The sequence below is a fragment of the Salvelinus sp. IW2-2015 genome, linkage group LG11 (genome assembly GCF_002910315.2).
Source record: "Salvelinus sp. IW2-2015 linkage group LG11, ASM291031v2, whole genome shotgun sequence".
Lineage (NCBI taxonomy): Eukaryota > Metazoa > Chordata > Actinopteri > Salmoniformes > Salmonidae > Salvelinus > Salvelinus sp. IW2-2015.
Window position 1 is genome coordinate 31559748 of NC_036851.1, and position 13405 is coordinate 31573152.

The 13405-nt window shown below is 43.1% G+C and overlaps 1 protein-coding gene across 5 annotated transcripts in view; it reads right to left on the reverse strand.

Annotated features, from left to right (window-relative positions):
• Positions 1 to 3783: 3783 nt before the first annotated feature.
• The window catches only part of LOC111970186 (SPRY domain-containing protein 3), a 132461-nt gene continuing 122839 nt past the window's right edge, over positions 3784 to 13405 (reverse strand). For all 5 annotated transcript variants that reach the window (XM_070445666.1, XM_070445665.1, XM_023996766.2 and 2 more), the window contains 4 exons: positions 6804 to 6861; positions 5890 to 6009; positions 5555 to 5682; positions 3784 to 5290 (listed from right to left, as the gene is read on the reverse strand). In XM_070445666.1, coding sequence (XP_070301767.1) covers positions 5156 to 5290; positions 5555 to 5682; positions 5890 to 6009; positions 6804 to 6861 — 441 coding nt within the window. In that variant the 3' untranslated portion in view covers positions 3784 to 5155. The remainder of the gene's footprint in view (positions 5291 to 5554; positions 5683 to 5889; positions 6010 to 6803; positions 6862 to 13405) is intronic.

Here is a 13405-nt window from a genome sequence, read left to right on the forward strand (position 1 = left end):
AGTGTACACTGTGTTGATTAAAGCCTAGAGTAATGAACCTATTTGACACAATGGGCTGTAAAACCTCAACGCTTCAAGACGCTTCGTTTCCCCATCACTAAAAAATTACGTCCGGCACTCTGTTCAAAGGTGTTAAGTAGTTTTGGCTGGTAAATGCTACCGGTGTTTCCGTGCCTTTATGAAAACCCTTGCCAGCCAGCTCATATATATATATATATGAGCTCTCTCTTTATATATATATATATATATATATATATATGAGAGAGATCATGAGCAGATGGCTCCCAAATTTTTCAGCATGTTTTTAAAATTAGATTTAGTTAGACAAACATCAATTTTTTTGTCAGGGACATATACAGGATGCTACCCTCTACATCATAACCTTCACTCCAAATCAAAACTCCAAACCTACAACCTGATTTTTGGATGGAATTCCTTGGAATGCTTCCTACACTCAATGATTATTATTCACAAACTATACATCAAATGCTCTGGCAAACAAGCAGAGACCTGAAAACACTATCCAACCTGGAGCTGAGTGAGTAATGCTTAGTCTGAAGCAATTTTTTATTTTCAAAAGCCAATAACAATTATATTTTTTACTTAACAAGGACTGAATGCTCAGGCTACCAAGCTTTGCTAGGACAAAGAGTTACAACTTCAATTAGCACTGACGTGTGAAGCGAGAGGTGTCGAAGCCTTTGAGCCCAACTAATGGCAGGCTACCCCACCCAGATCCAGAGGCCTTGAAGCCTCCTCCTGCTGTTCAGAGACSTGTTCCCCTGGCATTTTCTACAAGAAATCTGACTCCAGAAATAAAGGTTTCTCCCAAGTGGGTGTGACGCCTACTCCCATTGCCTGCTGCACTGCTGCTTGGATTCCACCTGGCGATCTGTTCACCGTCTGCCCTGGCCTGTCTGGTACAGGTACCCCCACCATACTCCCCCCCCCTCTCTCCCGAGGTTTCGCTCGCCTCCAGCACACACGCACTGTTGGGGCGAATGACTCTGAACTTACAATGGCTAGCCCCAAGTTGTTATATATATTATTTTTTTGTTGTGCATTTTAATATTTAACTCATGACTCCTGCATGCTTTGTTGACTACAAACTTTCATTGCCCAACCGTGGGACATACTATGTTTGTTCCCACATTCGGGACTCTCTCTATTGGTTACACAGACTTTTGGCCTCCCATCCCATTCTAACCACCTCTTGCCGGCTTTGTATTCATGTTGCCTGATGAAATTGCTGTACAATATGATCTTGTTGCCATCTGATGCACATTGATGTCATAAATCAGCACTGCAGAGCTCTCCCTGTACTATGCCGTGCCTTGATTGTATTACTGTTGATGATATCTGGAAATGTATATGTCATCCTGGTCCATCTACTGTTGCTAGCCCCAATTCTGACTTGTGCTCTGATATCTGCTTCTCTGATTTCTGCTCTCGTAAAAGCCTGGGTTTTCAGCACGTTAACACTAGAAGCTTATTACCTAAAATTGATCAATTGAAATTGTGGGTTCACAGCTCCAATCCAGATGTTGTTGGTCATTACTGAGACGTGGTTAAGGAAGAGTGTTTTGAATACTGATATTAACCTTTCTGTTTATAACCTTTTTCGGCAAGACAGATCTTCCAAAGTGGCAATCTTTACCAAGGATCACCTTCAGTGCTCGGTTGTCTCCACCAAGTCTGTCCCAAAACAATTTGATTTGCTGGTTTTAAGTATTCAACTTTCAAATAGCTCTTTGTTGACTGTTGCTGGGTGCTATTGTCCTCTGATCAGCACCGGCCTGTACCCTAACTGCCCTAAGCTCTCTCCTGGCCCCTTACACCAAGTCTGAATTTGTCCTGCTAGGCAACCTAAACTGGGACATTTAACATTTAACCACCTGACCATGTCCTGAAGCAATGGGACTCCCTTAATCTTTCTCAGATTATTACCAATCCCACAAACTATGGCTCCAAACACCCAGAAAAGGCTACTCTTCTTGATGTTATCCTCACGAATAATCCTGATAGGTATCAGTCTGGTGTTTTCTGTAATGACCTTAGTGATCACTGTTTTACAGCCTGTGTTCATAATGGCTGCTCAGTGAAACGACCTGTCCTGATTTGTCATAGACGCTTGCTAAAAAACTTTAATGAACAAGCCTTCCTTCATGAACTGGCCTCTGTAAAATGGTATAGAATCAGCTTGATCCCCTCTATCGAAGATGCTTGGACCTTCTTTTTTGAAGGTCCAACCTTAAATGTCCTCAATGATGTCACCATTGCCCTTGATTCTAAGCAATATCGTGGTGCCATTTTTATTTACTTGGCCAAAGCTTTTGATACGGTAGACCATTCCATTCTTGTGGGCCGGCTAAGGAGTATTGGTGTCTCTGAGGGGACTTTGGCCTGGTTTGCTAACTACCTCTCTCAAAGAGTGCAGTGTATAAAGTCAGAAAATCTGCTGTCTCAGCCAATGCCTGTCATCAAGGGAGTACCCCAAGGCTCAATCCTAGGCCCCACGCTCTTCTCAATTTACATCAACAACATAGCTCATGCAGTCTCTCATCCATTTATATGCAGATGATACAGTCTTATACTCAGCTGGCCCCTCCCTGGATTTTGTGTTACATGCTCYACAACAAAGCTTTCTTAGTGTCCAACAAGCTTTCTCTACCCTTAATCTTGTTCTGAACACCTCCAAAACAAAGGTCATGTGGTTTTTGTAAGGATAATGCCCCTCTCCCCACAGGTGTGATTACTACCTCTGAGGGTTTAGAGCTTGAGGTGGTCACCTCATACAAGTACTTGGGAGTATGGCTAGACAGTACACTGTCCTTCTCTCAGCATATATCAAAGCTGCAGGCTAAAGTTAAATCTAGACTTAGTTTCCTCTATCGTAGACGCTCCTCTTTCACCCCAGCTGCCAAACTAACCTTGATTCAGATGACCATCCTACCCATGCTAGATTACGGAGACATCATTTAGAGATCAGCAGGTAAGGGTGCTCTCGAGCGGCTAAATGTTCTTTACCATTCGGCCATCAGATTTACCACTAATGCTCCTTATAGGACACATCACTGCACTCTATACTCCTCTGTAAACTGGTCATCTCTGTATACCCGTCGCAAGACCCACTGGTTGATGCTTATTTATAAAACCCTCTTARGCCTCACTCCCCCTWATCTGAGATATCTACTGCAGCCCTCATCCTCCACATACAACACCCGTTCTGCCAGTCACATTCTGTTAAAGGTCCCCAAAGCACATACATCCCTGGGTCGCTCGTCTTTTCAGTTCGCTGCAGCTAGCGACTGGAATGAGCTGCAACAAACACTCAAACTGGACAGTTTTATCTCAATCTCTTCATTCAAAGATTCAATCATGGACACTCTTACTGACAGTTGTGGCTGCTTTGCGTGATGTATTATTGTCTCTACCTTCTTACCCTTTGTGCCGTTGTCTGTGCCCAATAATGTTTGTACCATGTTTTGTGCTGCTACCATGTTGTTGTCATGTTGTGTTGCTACCATGCTGTGTTGTCTTAGGTCTCTCTTTATGTAGTGTTGTCTCTCTTGTTGCGATGTGTGTTTTGTCCTATATTTATATGTTTTTTAAATCCCCGTCCACGCAGGTCTTTTTCCTTTTGGTAGGCCGTCATTGTAAATAAGAATTTGTTCTTAATTAACTGACTTGACTAGTTAAATAAAATAATATAATATAGCTCCCTCTGCTGGCTATAAGTCTTTCATCCAAATGAGAGAGAAAAAACACACAAAGCAGGCCATCCTATATAAATAGATACTCATCTTTATTTATAAACATTGCATACAAGTGCACAATTTAGAGGTGACACATACATTCATATCAATGATTAAATGAACCTAATTGGTGACTAATATGAAATCAAATGACACTCGGTCAGGAACAGTTAGTGCATGATCTTCAGTTTTTTAAATCATTAAATACAATCAATCAGCACATTGCTTGAGTACAGTTCTGATATTACAGAAGATTAATCAAAACAAATTAAAATGGTCTAGAAAGGCAGATCTTGATTAAGTATTTCATTTAACCTGTCATTCCACAATATAAATGAACCTCAAATGCCTGTAGTAATGCATCATAATACAGTATATCTACAATAAAGTGCTCGTGATAAAATGATATGGCATTATCATAGTCTTAGAAAAAAATGACATAACACAACATCCTAGTTATAGTCATTTGGATTTTGGCATACCTGAGTTGTATTTCTTGTCTGTGGGTTACATTTTTTCAGCATTTTGAATACATTCCTTTAATAATCTCAAAATATAGTTGAACTAATAAGACTTGAATGATTGTTGCTAAAGACCTGGGATTGGTCCAGCATCTCTTTAAACTGGTTCTAGCATTTTTTATTGACATGACAAAAGTAARCACTTTGAGGCACCCATACAGTATAGTCTTGACATATCAGCTTTGAATAATATTAATCTTCATACTATCTAGTAGCATGAGTTTCCTCTACTGATAGGAGTCAACCCAGAGTAAACTAAACTGAGGTGGGACTTCCCAGACAACATGCTGGATCCAGGAGTGATGTGAAGAAGARGGATACTGCACTGTGACGACTCCAAACAAACTCCCATATTGGTCTAGCGTCATCCTCCCGACAGGGCCTCTAGCCTTTTGGGGCCCTAAGCGAAATTTTGTTGGCCAATTCTGCCCATTTTGCCAAGGGGCAGATTTTTTTCTTCTGTTTTAAAGTCAATTTCCCGTAATTCTTCACATTTTGCCATGTTAATGATATCTGAGTGAAAGTGACTAACAAAAGCAATGGGCCCCTGGGCATGCATCCTGCGTGACCTGTCAGTATTCGACCATATTTACTACAAGTTTAGATAGCTGGCAAGAATAATTTACCAATCTAAAAATAGTTAGCTGACATGGTTAATTGAGTGACTGTCAGTGACTGACATACCAAGAGGATAATTGCTGATGCACAACCACATTTTTTGGGGGGGCCCCCTAGTGGCTTGGAGCCATAAGGGACCGCTTATGCCTGGAGCTGGCCCTGTCCTCCGAGTTTGTGGTGTGTGTGTGTGTCTGTCTGTGTTGGAGCCACTTCTCTCTGGTCATGTCCCTACTCTCTTCACTCCATCCTCCCCCTCTCCTCTCACCCGCTTAGGGGGTGCAGGTCCACCCTGACCTTTTCCCCGGTGCTCATCATGCCGATGGTAGGATAGAACCCCCCTGCTGGCACTGCCACCTCCTTGCGGCCCACCACCTTCCCATTCCGTGTGAAGAACACCTAGCACAACACAAGGGGGCGACAGTGAGCTACTATTCACACTAGGGTTGGGGTTGATTCCATTTAAATGAATTTAGGATATGAACAAAAGTGACAAATTATTCTTAAAATTCAGTGCCTACTGTTTTACCACTCCTATATCAAATCAGAACACATCACATAAAACCCTAACTAATTCAACATAACCCCTCTTCTGCCTCTCACAGAGCTGACGCTCTGGCCCTGTTTGAAGGTTTGCTGATGTAGACAAAAAGAGTCTCTCACCACGACCTTCCTCCCCTCCTGCTCCCCCTCCAGTTCCTCCCCATCCTCCTCCTCGTCGTTCATATAGAGGTCGTTCTGGACACGCCGCTGCTTAGGCCGCAACTCCGAGTCCCCGTCGTCACTGTCATCTGAGGGAACCACATATGCTCAGAAAGACAGACACATGGCGAGACAGACAGATTGATAGACAGGGAGAACGAGGATACAGTTAACTAAGTATACTATTCAAAATCCCCACTCACATTTGCTGCTTTATTACATTTTTTATAATCTAATGACATTATTTGTTTTATGGTTGTCTGTCTCAGATGGCAGCAGCCTAATGGTGCACTCACCTCCACTGTCCAGGATGTAGTCCCGTGGGAACATGATGCCACAGCCCATGACGTCCCCCTCAAAACAGCGAGGGCCAAAGGCGTCCCCCACCCCACTACCCTGGAAGAGCTTCCCATCATCTGAGAGAGAGGGAAGGAGAAAAGAGAGAGAGAGTGTGTGTGTGTGTGTGTGTGTGTGTGTGTGTGTGTGTGTATATGAGAGAGCATGTATGCAAGTTTGAATCATTCGGTATTTCAATTTCATGCAAATTCAATCAGTTCAGAGTAAACAGAAAATTCCTACTTCAATGAATCTCCTAAATTAACTGAATTGAAAAGGAAAATGAGCCCAGAACTTCCAAATGAGTGAGATGATTGAGACTGACTGCTGTGTGCTGAGCTAGAACATTAACTTAAAACTCCATTTGTCCTCATCTCAACCTCCCTCGGCAGTGGAATAGTCAACCAGAGGTCAGGGGGAATGCGAGAGGAAAGAGCTACTTTCTCATCCTTAGGGTGGATTTTAGGAAGAGAGAAACAATGACATGGAACAGATGAAACATGAAGAGATCACTAGGTGGGGCTCCACCTAATCACCACTTTGGCAGATAAGCAGCGATAAACACACAGGCTTATCATAACAGTAACACACTGATAATGGTATCCCACCATTCATGGAGACTTGGACAACTCTCAGCTTCTCTCGCAATCTCTGGCTGAGCCCTACATGGCACCCTATTCCCTACATAGTGCACTACTTTTGACCAGAGCCCTATGGGCAGGAAGGGTACCACAGGAGTCGGTCTGACCAATAATTAGTATCATGCATGGCAAGCAGGTACAGAGACAGAAACATTCAAGCAACAAACCAAACCATCATGCAGGAACACTTGCAGACGGACAGATACAGACACTACATGACTCAGGACACTCACCTGCATGATAGGCTATGGAGCCCCTGCTCCAGCCAGGGTGTCTGTTTTTGGGGTAATCCTGTAAAATTAAGTGATATGTCAATGAGGTCTCATTTGACTCATACGAGGTGTCTGTGTATCTAATGACACCTTCCTGATACTGATTAATAGTGTGCGTGCGCACATTTAAATTCAGCAAAAAAATAAACTTCCCTTTTTCAGGACCCTGTCTTTCAAAGATAATTCGTAGAAATCCAAATAACTTCCCAGATCTTCATTGTAAAGGGTTTAAACACTGTTTAAACATGCTTGTTCAATGAACCATAAACAATTAATGAACATGCATCTGTGGAACGGTCGTTAAGACACTAACAGCTTACAGACGGTAGGCAATTAAGGTCACAGTTATGAAAACTTAGGACACTAAAGAGGCCGTTCTACTGGCTCTGAAAAACACCAAAAGAAAGATGCCCAGGGTCCCTGCTCATCTGCGTGAACGTGCTTTAGGCATGCTGCAAGGAGGCATGAGGACTGCAGATGTAGCCAGGGCAATAAATTGCAATGTCCGTACTGTGAGACGCCTAAGACAGCGCTACAGGGAGACAGGACGGAGAGCTGATCGTCCTCGCAGTGGCAGACCACGTGTAACAACACCTGCACAGGATCGGTACATCCGAACATCACACCTGCGGGACAGGTATAGGATGGCAACAATAACTGCCTGAGTTACACCAGGAACGCACAATCCCTCCATCAGTGCTCAGACTGTCCGCAATAGGCTGAGAGAAGCTGGACTGAAGGCTTGTAGGCCTGTTGTAATAGGCCTGTTGTAAGGCAGGTTCTCACCAGACATCACCGGCAACAACGTCGCCTATGGGCACAAACACACTGTTGCGGGACCAGACAGGACTGGCAAAAAATGCTCTTCACTGACGAGTCGCGCTTTTGTCTCACCAGGGGTGATGGTCGGATTCGTGTTAATCGCCGAAGGAATGAGCGTTACACCGAGGCCTGTACTCTGGAGCGGGATCGATTTGGAGGTGGAGGGTCCGTCATGGTCTGGGGCGGTGTGTCACAGCATCATCGGACTGAGCTGGTTGTCATTGCAGGCAATCTCAACGCTGTGCGTTACAGGGAAGACATCCTCCTCCCTCATGTGGTACCCTTCCTGCAGGCTCATCCTGACATGACCCTCCAGCATGACWATGCCACCAGCCATACTGCTCATTCTGTGTGTGATTTCCTGCAAGTCAGGAATGTCAGTGTTCTGCCATGTCCAGCGAAGAGCCCGGATCTCAATCCCATTGAGCACGTCTGGGACCTGTTGGATCGGAGGGTGAGGGCTAGGGCCATTCCCCCCAGACATGTCCGGGAACTTGCAGGTGCCTTGGTGGAAGAGTGGGGTAACATCTCACAGCAAGAACTGGCAAATCTGGTGCAGTCCATGAGGAGGAGATGCACTGCAGTACTTAATGCAGCTGGTGGCCACACCAGATACTGACTGTTACTTTTGGTTCAGGGACACATTATTCAATTTCTGTTAGTCACATGTCTGTGGAACTTGTTCAGTTTATGTCTCAGTTGTTGAATCTTGTTATGTTCATACAAATATGTWCACATGTTAMGTTTGCTGAAAATAAACGCAGTTGACAGTGAGGACGTTTCTATTTTTGCTGAGTTTGTGTGTGTTTGTTTCATTGATTTAGTTTCCTGCCAATGTGCCATTGAGCCCCCAGGTGATCCAACAGAAACCCCAACAAAGGCCCAGTGTTGTAGCTGATAAGATCTGAAGATGAGTCACATTTAATGGGGGTGCACCCTGTCYATCAGCCCATACAATGGAAGTCCTCATGAAGGAACAATAAGAGCATTTATTTTCTAGTTCTTCAGCCAGCCTCCTCTACTCCATCTCTGCAATACATTTTGACACATAAGGGTCATTAAAATGATCTGGATTTGCAGCCATAAAACACTATGATGAGTCACTGCTACTCTGAAGACACCATTTGTTAAAGGCTTTACCYACAGCAACCGCTATCCATTAATGAAACAGCTTTCTCAAAACACTCAGATGCTAATCTTTAACACACCGTGGGTAACATCAGCTGGGGATGGCGTCACCGGAGCTAATAGCCCTAGCTTCTATGATGGTATTATTCACTGAAACACACAGTAACAAAGACATGTACTGTGGCGCCACCAGGTCACGACTAATGCTAACTGGTTTAGAGAAGAATGAAAAGAGAGCTGCCTTTGTGCCAATGGAAGCCGCTATGGCCACAGTGGCAAGGGCTTTATTGGTACAGATATGGAGAGATAAAGACACAGGGAGGAGAGGACAGTGGATAAAGAGAGGGTCAGATAGTGGGAGAGGTATGGAGATGGACAGGTGAGGCAATGGAGAGATGAGATTAAATGGGAGTATGTTTAAGGGATGAAAAAGTTAAGATGAAGACCATGATAGATGAGAAAGAAAGAGATGGAGAGGTAGGAGACCGAGAGATAGAGTGACACAGGAATGTGTATCACACCATCCCACTGTTCTCCAATAAAAARGAGGAGTCAAAGTTGTCACTGATCTGCTTTCACAAGTGGTTTATCAACGGGGATGACATCCGCCTTTGATTTTTCCTGTGAGAGGTAATGGTTCACAATCAACACATTAATGAGAGGATGGCTCATTGGGCCTGATAGGAGGTGAAGGTGAGCAGTGGAAGTCTGAAACCTCAGGAATGGCAGACTGCTGGATTTATGATGTCCCACCAGAACCGCCGACTGCTCCAGAAAACAATCCCAGGAAAACAAATCAGTGAAATCACAGAGCTCTATTTTCTCACCCTCATCCAGCCTTTAGTGCCAAGCAACACACACAGACAAGAGTGCAAAGGTTTAGGAGGTAGGGAGAATGACTGTGTGTGATATGACATTAGGCAACCCCAGAGATTAACAAGGGTGTGGACTTGATCAAAGGTAGATGAATTGGGCAAACGTAACTAACTGACATCAGAATGGTTTCGCTTCAACGCCCAATGGAGGACTTTCATTCATTGTCATTGTCTGGGTACAACACATCCTTACAACAGCCATGGGAACACAGTGGTTAGCTATCAGGAGGTACAGGCCAAAGATAGAAGACACCAACACATATTAAAACCTCAATAATAGGGTTTACCTAGGAAAAACTTCCAAAAGTACAATTCATGGTAAACAGGATTTGGAGCACTAAAAAAAACAGGCAGACATCTACTTCTTACGCTCAAGGCTTTGCTCCATACTCTGATGAAGCACAGGTATCCTGACGTTTCTCCTCTGAATAAGTCATTTTGGAGAGTTTTTTCCTGCCATTTGTTGTTGAGCAAACCTACTCCCCTTTGTTTGCTGAAACGGGGAGGCCTACCTGAACTGTGACTTACTTGAAACTCTCCATGATGTCGCAAGAGTGGGAGCTCCAGATGCAGTCAAAAAGGTCAAGAAGGATCCAGCAGTATCGAGGGGCTCTTATTTCCAGGTTCTCGTCTGATAAAATAACTGACATATCTGAAGGAGCAGCTCTTTGATTTATATTAAACAGGATGTGCAGATTCCATGTTGATTAAATCTCTGCTGTCATAATGAGTTCAGGTGTCTCTGTATTGAGCAAACAGTCATTAGACAAGCCCTCTCTAAACTGCCTGACAGATGATATTTCCACAATATGGAGATAATCACTGTCATGAATTATACAGAGAGACACCGTTGGAAGGGGTCCAAATTAATTACTTTAGGATATTAGCTTTATCTACGATATTATCAACTTGATCTTTCTAACCCAGAGAACGCAAGCACTTGCTGCATACTTTTCTTTTTATGTAGTTTCTTTCTGTGTATGGTGCTACTCAGTGGTAAGCAACTCATCAGACAAAAATGCCCAGCTACCTAGCGGCTAAATAGCCATGCTTGGAAAACTGCCACACTGTGAAAGTTGTCATTCACTGGAAATAGTTGAAGGAGGATAGGATAGTCATGGCTGAGCTAGCGAGATAAGTGACAGCAACATTTGACCAAAKGCACTGACTGGTTAAACAACTACCTCAGTTTCTTTTTCATTTTACCTCCTTTGCACCCCAAAATTAAGGTTTGATTAGCATCTAGCCTAATTCCACCTTTTTAGATGGTGCCCATCTTTCCCAATCATTTGGAATTGAGGCCTGCATATACAGTTGAATTTGGAAGTTTACATACACCTCAGCCAAATACATTTAAACTCAGTTTTTCACAATTCCTGACATTTAATCCTAGTAACAATTCCCTGTCTTAGGTCAGTTAGGATCATCACTTTATTTTAAGAATGTGAAATGTCAGAATAATAGAAGAGAGAATGATTTATTTCAGCTTTTATTTCTTTCATCACATTCCCAGTGGGTCAGAAGTTTATATACACTCAATTAGTATTTGGTAGCATTGCCTTTAAATTGGGTCAAACTTGGGTCAAACGTTTCAGCTAGCCTTCCACAAGCTTCCCACAATAAGTTAGGTGAATTTTGGCCCATTCCTCCTGACAGAGCTGGTGTAACTGAGTCAGGTTTGTAGGCCTCCTTGCTTGCACACACTTTTTCAGTTCTGCCCACAAATTTTCTATTGGATTGAGGTCAGGGCTTTGTGATGGCCACTCCAATATCTTGAATTTGTTGTCCTTAAGCCATTTTGCCACAACTTTGGAAGTATGCTTGGGGTCATTGTCCATTTGGAAGACCCATTTGTGACCAAGCTTTAACTTCCTGACTGATGTCTTGAGATGTTGCTTCAATATAGCCACATCATTTTCCTTCCTTATGAAGCCATCTATTTTGTGAAGTGCACCAGTCCCTCCTGCAGCAAAGCACCTCCATAGCATGATGCTGCCAGCCCTGTGCTTCACGGTTTGGATGGTGTTCTTCGGCTTGCAAGTCTCCCCCTTTTTCCTCCAAACATAACCATGGTCAATATGGCCAAACATTTCTATTTTTGTTTCATCAGACCAGAGGACATTTCTCCAAAAAGTACCATCTTTGTCCCCATGTGCAGCTGTCTCTTATACACATCTAGATGTGTATAAGAGACAGGTTTATACTTGCGTACTATTGTTTGTACAGATGAACGTGGTACCTTCAGGCATTTGGAAATTGCTCCCAAGGATGAACCAGACTGGTGGAGGTCTACAATTTATTTTCTGAAGTCTTGGTTGATATCTTTTGATTTTCCCATGATGTCAAGCAAAGAGGCACTGAGTTTTAAGGTAGGCCTTGAAATACATCCACAGGTACACCTCCAATTGACTCAAATGATGTCAATTAGCCCATCAGAAGCTTTTAAAGCCATGACATCATTTTCTGGAATTTTCCAAGTTGTTCAAAGGCACAGTCAACTTAGTGTATGTACACTTCTGACCCACAGGAATTGTGATACAGTGAATTATAAGTGAAMTAATCTGTCTGTAAACAATTGTTGGAGAAATGACTTGTGTCATGCAAAGTAGATTTCCTAACCGACTTGCCAAAACTGTAGTTAGTTAACAAGATAGTTGAAAAACAAGTTTTAATGACTCCAACCTAAGTGTAAGTAAACTTCAGACTTCAACTGTATATTTGAATGCACATTCAGAATTTGTACAACAGAKGGTGTGTCGGTGTTATATGTGGATTGGTATGAAAACATTTGATGTGACAGAGTGAATTAAGAACCGTAGAATGCAATGGAAGTATAACATGTTTCAGATGGACTCATTCTAGGCTAGATAATGAGAATGTAGGGTGATGATGACGATCATAATAGTGTCATTGATGTTCATTGTGCTGGAGATATTGACAATAGTGACAATAGCAATGAATGATGATGATGATAATGTAGGAGGACATGGCATGTGATGTAGCGGTTAGTGCCGCCGCCTTTGGAGCACACACGTACTGTATGGGGCCGGAGAAGGCGGCTGATGTTTTACGTKTCCCCAACCGATTGTGTTTTTTTGTTTGTTTATAACTTTTTTTTAAACTTATTTTGCACATAATGTTGCAGCTACCGTCTCTTATGACCGAAAATAACTTCTGGACATTAGGACTGCAATTACTCACCACGGATTGGCAGAATCGTTTTTTTCCTTTTAAAGAGTCTGACGAGCCCCATGTGGATGATATACTGCTTTCTCGGGAACAGGCCCAGATCCCCGGGATTTGTGTGAAGATGAGGCGGAGAAAAAGGGGCCAGAGGACGGTCTGCCTTCTGAGAATTCGTAGGCGATCGAACAAAACTTMACTTCCTTCCATTCTGCTAGCAAACGTGCAATCTTTGGAGAAAAAAATGTATGACCTACGCGGAAGATTAAACTACCAACGGGACATTCAAAACTGTAATATTTTATGCTTCACGGAGTCGTGGCTGAACGACGACACTATCAACATACAGCTGGCTGGTTATACACTGTACTGGCAGGATAGAACAGCAGCGTCTGGTAAGACAAGGGGCGGCGGACTATGTACTTTTGTAAATAACAGCTGGTGCACGATATCTAAGGAAGTCTCGAGCTATTGCTCGAGGTAGAGTATCTTATGATAAGCTGTAGACCACACTATCTACCTAGAGAGTTATCTGTACTTTTCGTAGCTGTTTTA